The sequence below is a fragment of the Arachis stenosperma genome, chromosome 1 (genome assembly GCF_014773155.1).
Source record: "Arachis stenosperma cultivar V10309 chromosome 1, arast.V10309.gnm1.PFL2, whole genome shotgun sequence".
In the NCBI taxonomy this organism is placed as follows: Eukaryota; Viridiplantae; Streptophyta; class Magnoliopsida; order Fabales; family Fabaceae; genus Arachis; species Arachis stenosperma.
Window position 1 is genome coordinate 23,160,236 of NC_080377.1, and position 9,141 is coordinate 23,169,376.

General features: G+C 34.0%; 1 protein-coding gene across 1 annotated transcript; it reads right to left on the bottom strand.

Moving 5' to 3' along the window:
• Positions 1 to 3,793: 3,793 nt before the first annotated feature.
• On the bottom strand, positions 3,794 to 6,144 carry LOC130943530 (uncharacterized). Its single transcript, XM_057871450.1, has 4 exons — positions 5,965 to 6,144; positions 5,530 to 5,701; positions 4,401 to 4,471; positions 3,794 to 4,315 (listed from the first exon to the last, which is right to left on the bottom strand). The coding sequence occupies exons 1-4, from the start codon at positions 6,121 to 6,123 to the stop codon at positions 4,106 to 4,108; spliced, it is 612 nt and encodes a 203-aa protein (XP_057727433.1). The 5' UTR covers positions 6,124 to 6,144; the 3' UTR covers positions 3,794 to 4,105.
• Between the last annotated feature and the right edge of the window lie 2,997 nt (positions 6,145 to 9,141).

Here is a 9,141-nt window from a genome sequence, read left to right on the forward strand (position 1 = left end):
CTACTGTATCACCTCTGTAGTTCTCAATCTGACAGAAATTTATAATTCTCTTCTGTAACTTCCATTCTTCATCAACAAAATATGTACTCAAGCTCATATAACTATAATTCTGATTTGATGTCCAGTAATCTGTTGTCAAGAAAATCTGAGCATATGACTTTGTCAACCATTCTTTTAGCTTTTTCTTCTCATCTAAATAAAGTTGAAAGCAATCTCTTGAAACCGTCACCCTAGATGGTACCGTAAATCTTGGCTTAAATCGATTTAGCATTTTTCAAAACCCAATCCCCTTAATAGCTTTAAACGGTATTTCATCAAGTACAACGAACTCAGCTACAGACTTCTTACAATCTTCCAAGTTATAACCCTTAAAGGCTTTGCATAGTTCCCATTCTTCAATAATTTTAGGCATATAATCATGAAGTGCCCCTACTTTCGCACTTTAGTAAACATCCACTTATGAACACTCTTCAAGTGCTTATTTAGAGAATTTGTGCCATGTTTAGTAGGATGACAACAATATTTTTTCTGGCAAAGAATACATTTAGCCTAGTGCTGTCCATTTGTCTTAGTTAATAGAAGTTCAGTAAATGCTACCAAACATATGATTTTTTTCCCTTACGAATAGCTTCTAGATCTTTATTGTTTGCATCTTTGTTTTCTTCATCTACTTGTGGTGCACTAGGTGTAGTAGGAGTTGTGGAGGCATTAATAGTAAGAGCAGGAGCAGGAGCAGCAAGATTTTTAGCTTCAATTTCTATTGTTTTATTCTCTTCAGTGATTGGTGGGGAAATATAATTATTTTTTCCTCCCATTGTTCGTATCCTAATAAGAAATTCCAATAATCAAATCGCTAATCAGACATTTTAATCATCAAAATCGCTAATCAGAAATTTCAATAATCAAATTTCTAATTAGAAATCCCAATAATCAAAATCTCTAATCAGAAATTATTGTCCAATAATCAAATCCCTAATAAAAATTCCAATACTCAAATCCTTAATGAAAAATTTAAAACATTAATTATTTACCTAAGCTTGAGCAGGGGCCAGAGAAGAGAAGAAGAAGAGCAGCAGCAAAAGCAGTCGGCATCGTCGTTCAGGTCTTGATGGTAAGAGAAGCTCCGTCGCCATTTGCAGTTGTCGTTGTAGTCGAGGGATGTCGTCACCGGGAGGCGAGAACTAGTGCACCACCGTCATGACTTTGAGGCTGGGGAGTAGTGATGGGCGCTGTCATGGTGGCTCGTGAGAGACAGAGAGAGGGCTGAGAGGGAAAGAGTGCAACGGTTGGTGAGAGGCACAAAAAGTACTGCGATGGGAAGGCTGGCGGCGGCGCCATGACGGCCTGAAGGGAAGGGTTAAAAGGGGACTGTGGCAAGGTGCGTGGAAGAAGGCTTGTGATATGTGAGGCGTGACTACATGAGGCTAATGGCTCATGGTCGTGGCTGTATGAATGTGAGGCCTAGTTCATTATTAATGATGATTCTCACCGGGCCGCGTCCGGGTGACCTGAGGTATCGCCCGGTCCCGGTTACATCCCTCTCTCTGGTTTCATTTTTGTTCCCCGGGTCAGCCTCGAGCCACTCCAGGTTCGGGCCATCATGCTCCAAAGTAACAGAAGATCAAAGAAATTAGAACACAAAGAGATCAAAGAAACAGAAGAACAATAAAATCAGAAGAACAATAGAATCAGAAACACAAAAGCAGTGAGATCAAAGAAATAGAATCTGAAGCACAAAAAGTCAAAAGCAATGAAATCATAATCAAAATTAGAAGCACAAGAACAATAAAATCAGAATCAGAAGCAGAAGATCAAATCAGAAGCAGAAGAAATTAAAAGCAGAAGCAGAACGAATCAAAAACAAAATCAGAACCCTAGGAAGGACCAATGACGAGGAGCAGCGAGGACGCGAAGCGGCGGCGAGGACCAAAAACACCGGCGGTAGTGGCAGCAGCGGCGGGGCCCAACGGCGATGAGGCAGCCCTCTTCCTCTCCTGGCCATGCGTTTTCTCTCTCTTTACGAGCTATTCGAATGTGGCAAGGCGTGGGGGCAAGGCCCGCGCCTCCTCTCTTCCTCGCGAGCTCTCTCTCCTTCTGGTTCTGATTTCCGACAGCGACGGTGGTTCCAAGCCTCGCCGTCATTGTCTCCCTTTTTCCCCTCTTCCTTTCTTTCCTTCTTCTTCCCTTCCCTCCTCCCCCTTCTTCCCTCTCCCTCGCAATTTCCTTTCCCCTCCCCACTCTCTTTCTTTTCTTTTTTTCTTTTTTTTCTTATTTAAAATTTTTTTTGTTAGGAATAATTTGGTAACAAAAATTAAAATTTTGGTAAAAAGAATGATTTTATATGCAAAAAAAAAGCTAGAGACGAAAAAATTTTCGGCCTATATTTTAGGAACTAAAATCGTACTTAAACCTTAAATAAATCTACGTGGTAGTTTAAATTTGACTATTATTCACTGATAATATGTAATGTTAATGAACATATATGATTGATTCCATTAACTGCAGAACAAAATTTATCATGGTACAAGAAGAATCGAAATAGATGGTCAATAAGAAATTAAGAACCACACAGATCCATGTTGAAACTTGGGAGCAAGTGCGTCTATTAACATTTTTAGAAAAAAAAATGTAAGAAAGCTATTTATACATACGTGTTTTTATTATATAGAATTGTATTTGTTTTCACATTTTAAAATAACCACCTATTCAAGAATCGGGATACTGGTCTACTATCAACAGAAGTTATCTTCAAGTATGACTAAATCTTACTATCTACTCTATAAAATATCATAACACTTCTAGTATTTTTTTTTTCATCCAAATTATACTATACCTTGCTAAAATTCTTACTAGTTTTAAGTATCAGAATCCTTTTAGATACTTTCACTACTGTTTAGTCGAGAACGAAAAAATAACATTAAGTGACTATAAATTCTCTTAGGTCTATTCTCTTATCTTTGTTTCAGATACCACCTCAGAACAATTTATTACTTTTTATATAAGAAATGTTATATTTTATTTTATTCATAAAAATTAAATTTGTTTTGGTATGCATATTTTTTTTAATTCCAATGTTAAGCTTAATTTTATTTATTTATTTATATATATATTTTTGGTTATACAAATACACTCACATACTCACTCACACACACTAACCTAGCCACCACTGCTAGGATTCTTTGGGAAAGCTTTGATGGCTAGATCTTTTACGTCTAAAGCCTAAATTCTTTTTTCTCTTTTTTTTTTTTTTTTTTTTGTGGTCTTGTCTGAAGCCTTGTTCCAACCAACATGATAATCCTATTCAGTTGTCTTTGGTGAACAATTCCTTGGTTTTTTTGGGCTTGGTGAACAATTCCTTGTTTTTTTGTTTATGGTCAGGAACAATTCCTTGTATATATTTTTGGACGGAGGTACAATTCCTTGTTAATGAACCTAGAGAAAGCCGATGCCAAACATTGGTTTTGGATGAGCCCATAGAGACTAGTTAAATAGACTAATAGCCTCAAGATAAAAAATATTACTTACAAGGCTTACCAAAAACATTGACGACCCATAAATAAGAGTAGAATAAAAAGATGCGATTTACATATCATTTCTTTTCTAATTATAAAATATTATCTCATTAGTTTATTTAAATAAATGTCAAAAATTTAAATTCTATTTTTTGCATGTCACAAATCCTGCAGAAACCAAAAAAAAATATAAAATAACTGCTTTTTGTTTTGATTCCTACAAAACTTTTCTTTCGAATTTAGGTTTGCAAAAATTAAAAGTTGATTATTTTAATCCGGAATGACAATTTTGTTCCATTGAGTGCTGACGTGATATATTAATTGTCCATGCGCAAAACTAGGATCTTGGCCCTCATACATGGTAACTGTTACACTATACATTCATTCAATTGGTAATGTGTAGGGAACTATCATTCTAAATTGTAAAGTTGAAAATTCAGCTGCAGTGGTTGATAACTACGAGCTAGTAAATGACAATTTAGTCAAATTAGTCAAATTATTTAATGGTTCTCAGTTATCAACTTCACATGAAGCTACGAGACACCAAGTTAAGTAACATGATCTTTTCTGAAGACCATTTCAACGATGATACATTACCGATGCAGTTCATTCGCCATGGAAGGCAGCCACCTCTCTCCCCTAATCTTTTTCAAATTGTTAACTCTTTCCTCCTCTCTCTTGGCTTTAGCGTTTGCTGCTGCGACTTTGGCTTCAAATTTAGCCAACGATTTATTGTTGGCGTCATTTGCTGCGGCAATTAAATCTTTCCCTTCGACAGCAACAGATTTAACCCGCCTTTTAAACTGTTGACTCAATCCATATAAGACAAACAGGCAATAAGACAAAAGAGACATGTATGTATAGATTTTAAGATTTTAACTACTACACCTTCTTTGATTTCTCATCAATATCATCTCCAGGAAGTAATCTCGGTCGTTTCTTTGGTGGTTCGGGTTCATCTGCAGCCACATATATACATATAAGCCTAAACCTTAAACCCTAAACTATATACAAAATGCAATGCAATTGTCAATATTGGAAAATAAATCACAAATTTGAGTATTATTATTTTTATCATTAAACATCATAAAGTGCATCAGTTTCTCAGCATGCTAAAGACAAAAATCGGCATGGTAACGATAGGGGTGGACAAACACATCATTAATTAGTTGCAAAAGTGGACGTTCTGCTAAGGTGGGCGACCCACATGTTTTCGATCTTCAACTTCAAGTGGTGTTTGTAAGCAACTTATGATTAGACTGTATTCAATTTGCCTTGAAGTTAAATGGTGAGATGGTAAGATGAAAAATAAAAGTGAGAGAAAAGTGGTTTGTTTATTGACTTAGTGTTAAACAAGGATTTTATAATGTACTAATATAAGCATAAAAAGTTTTAGTTTTCCTGTTTAGATGTTAGATTGAATTCATCGCTTCAAGATTGTGTTTTAGATCCCTAAACCAACTAAGTTAGATGAACCGAACTATAACACTTGTAAAATTTACATAATTATATGATCCAGTGGTTAGCAAGTACAATCATTGTGGGTCAGTTGGGCAAGAAGTTGAGGCAGACCAAATAAGAAGCCATAATAGCAGAGGCCCTAGGCATGCATGCTAGTACTTGCACAAAACTGACACTTGACAACTTCTCAGAAACTCAATGCTTAACTAACTAACAAAATAGATAATTGATTGTCATGCAACATCACAAAACAAAACAAACAATAAAAAGTTCAAAGAAAAAAAAAATCATTTGAAATTTTTCTGATGGGGTCAACAAAACAATAAATTGCAGAGTACATCCTGGGGATCCACCTTCTCAACCATTAGAATCAGGTGCGTGTTCTATATTCTGAAAAAAAGTTAGTACTATTATTATGAAATGCAGCTTTTTTGCAACATTACAGAGATTGAATAATTAAAGATAGAAACCATAAATATATATTGAAAATTTCAAAACCAAGCATGAATAGACAAGTAAGCCAGTAGAAAAGGGGTCATTTGATTCAGTGAGTTACCAAAATGATCAAACACTATTCCTGGTTGGCGAACATGCTTGAACAAGCGAATGCCAGGTTCTCTTCCTTCTTCTTCTTGGTTGATCTTGGGATCTTCATCATTCAGAACAGGGTCAGGTTCCTTCACTATCTCTATAGTCTCTTCCAACATGTCATGTAGAAGCTTTTGTGCCTGCCACGAGCATCATCATCACCATAAGACCAAGAAAAAGGAATTGGGAAACGTGGAACATAACACCCACTCATTAGAGTTCTCTTTCAAAAAAAAAAAATTCCTAGGCTGACATATTAGATATAAACCATTCCTATATTTTTATCTAAATTTTGAAAGAAAAAGACAAATAAATGAAAATTCCTCTAAACATTGTAAATAAGAGAAAGGACATATGTGTCCTCAGCTTACAAATCAGAGTTTAGAAACAGAAAGAAACGAACCTGGAGTTGGTAGTGCTTAAGGTGTGGGGGTTTGGGCTTGCGTTCTTGGGCGGCATTGGGATTGGGGTAAGTGGTGGTTCCGGCAATGGAATTGATGGCCGCCCTCCATGCCGCATCACCATCTTCTTCGCCACTGCTGCTGCTGCCTCCTGCTTCCATCCAACTTCAACTTTTCTTTAGGAATTAGGACACTTCACCTAAGAATAATTGGGCTTTTTTCTAGGGATACCACCTATTGGGCCTAATTTTTAACTAATTCTTTAAGAAATATAAAAGACAAAGAGGGCTTAAAACTTATTACCTATTAGATAGACAAAACCATCTTCAGACCATAAATAATTGGCATAATAATGTTCCGGCCCAAATACTATGTCGTTTTGTGGTTCATCAGTCATCACCAAACTCCTAAAAGTGTTGAATTGTTTTTTTTTTTCAAATTTTTTTTTGTCTCATCTATAAAATAAATTGTAAGAAATTATATTTTATTCATTTTATTTTCTAAAGTGAAATTTAAAATTTAGATGATCCAAATATGTAAATTTTAATCTTTTTGGGAGTTTCTTGTGGCAAAGCAAGGAGAGCTAATTGGGGATTTCCTTGACCTGTTCACTTAATTGGACACTGTCTAGGTTTCCAATTCACTTTGTGAACTTTCTTTTTAGCTCACAAGAGTTTCCTTACTTGGTTATAATTTAAGTTCATAATTGTGTACCTTATACCAAATTATCTTTCCACATTTCATAATTACTAATTAAACTATAGATGTTTTCTGTAAAATGTTGCCATACAAAATAGATATATTACATATTCAAATGAAATTATGTCTAATTTATATATGTATTTGATTAAACTTTATGATAAGTAATTCAACCAATGATCCATGGTTTCATCGATTATCTAAATCGATTTTAAGAACTATGTGTAGAATTTCTCAAGGGCAAGGAGCTGCTCCCCAAAAGGAATTTGGGTGTACATAATACACTTAGATTTTTCCAATGGAAAAAGATGACAAACAGTAAAATTATTTTCTCTACATTTTTTAATTTTTGTGTCAGGAAATGTACAATTGTGTATTGATTAATTGGTTTAGTAGAATCATTTTGTCCCAAGTATTGATTGGTTTAGTAGAATCGTTTTGTCCCAAGTGATTTTTCTTTTCCTCTTCACTGGAAATTACAACTTGCAATCATGTTCTATTTCTAGCTTGTCAGAATTTCATAATTTGCTTCTGAAATTTAGTTGATGGACTCATGAGAAAGTGATGTTATGTTTACGCCACTTTTTACTACTATTTCTTTTTTCTAATTATTTTGAAATAATAATTTTTTCTTTGGTCTCTTCTTGTATTGGGTGCCTAAGATGCTCGCAAAACCAATAATCTAAAAGTTACTTCTCATTTATTAATTCTATGATATTAATTACATTTTAAAATATTGAATACATTATAAACTTGAAAAAAAAATCCGATAAAAAAAGATAATTTTAATAATAAAAGTTTTTAATTTCTAGACCTTTTGTCCAATATATTATCTATTATTTATTACATTATCTGTTATCTATCTATGTATTATATTAAAATTAGGTTTATACATTTAATATGAAGCATATATAACATACTGCTAAGAGTATTTTTTAATTTGTTTTATTTAATTTATTAAATTCATTTTATTATAATAAATTAATTTATTATAATATATTAAATAATTTAATTAGATATTTAAGTATCATATAATTTATTATAATTTATATCAATCAACTAATTGTAATTCATTATATCGAATAATTGATTGATTAATTTATAAAACGCATAATAAAGCTACAAATAAGAGTAATTCACTTGGATGAAATAAATGGAGTTCAAAATTACAAAGATATTCTAAATTAGAATTGGTTATACACCATATCTTAATAAACATTTCTATATAAATCGAATCAAATTGACTTGATTTATGTTATTTACATGTAATCAAATTAACTTGATTTAATTTATTATGTGTATCATGTACTAATAGTAAATCAAATCTTTATACATAATAAATCAAATTAAGTTAATCGTTTATTTATTTTTTATTAACTTTAAAACATAAATGTTGATAAAAAAATACATCCATTTAAATTCAAATAAAACATAAAAAAAAAATCAAAACGAATAAGAGTAGAAATTCAACTTTTATGTTTTAGTTCAAATTCTAGAAAATTTACATTTTTACAAACTTATAAATTCAAAATGGAAGAATAAACTATTTTTAAAAAACATTAAAAATCACTCTTTGATTCATTAGCATCTAAAAAGTCATTACTAGAACTTTTAATGTTAAAAAAATTATTATAAAGTATAACCCTTCAAGGTAGGCAACTTTTCCGTACTTTCTCTTTATGTTTTGTTTGTCTTCTTTTTTGTGCAATCTTCTTATTCTGTGCTTGAAGGATAGCCATGATATCATCTTCATCATTGTACTGAACCGCTCCAAATTTCACTGCCAAATTACAAGCCTCCTGATTTTCATTCATGACCTCCTCCCGTTGATTCTATTGTGCTACAGATTCAGCTTCACTTCCTTCAACTATGTTTGGAATTCCCAAATCCTCAGCCCCATAATGCTCCAAATCCGAGCCCTCCACTGACACACGTTCACCCTCGACGTCAGAGTAAACAGTTTCTTCCTCTCTTATCATATTATTCTTCCCTAAATTATAATCTTCCCATGTTTCCTTTGCATAACCAACATCGTTCCCGCCCTCCATGTCTGAGTGTCCCACCATCCTCCTTCCTAAATGTGATTCTCGTATCTCCTATGAACCAACGCCCAGCATGTTTCACCCTGATTCACGTCTTTAACATTACCCTTCACAACCAAAGTGGTGCCACCACTCATCCTCCTGGAAGCCCTATGCAACCGTCGTTGCCTTTTATCGTCACCAAAGAGGAGATTAAACGTGTCCCATCTCTGACAGTTGCGCCGTTAGCCTTCCAACAACCAACATTCTCTATCGCGGCCAACTCCTTTGGACGTCCATCAACTAGTTCAAGCCACAGCATCAACGAGTTGCACCAAGCCATAGGTGGCCACACACCACCGGGACCATTCTGTCCCTTGTTGCCATGAAGATGCGCATCAACATCACCATTGAAGACCACTAATGTGCAGCCGTTGTTGTTAGCGATATCTAGAGAAG

Bases quoted from the DNA above. Each gene is read 5' to 3' on its own strand.
- LOC130943530 (XM_057871450.1), bottom strand. From the start codon at position 6,123: ATGGAAGCAGGAGGCAGCAGCAGCAGTGGCGAAGAAGATGGTGATGCG. The intron at 5,702-5,964 runs GTTCGTTTCTTT...TGCTCGTGGCAG, and splicing joins TTAAGCACTACCAACTCCAG to GCACAAAAGCTTCTACATGA. The intron at 4,316-4,400 runs GTGTAGTAGTTA...TTGAGTCAACAG, and splicing joins TTGATGAGAAATCAAAGAAG to TTTAAAAGGCGGGTTAAATC.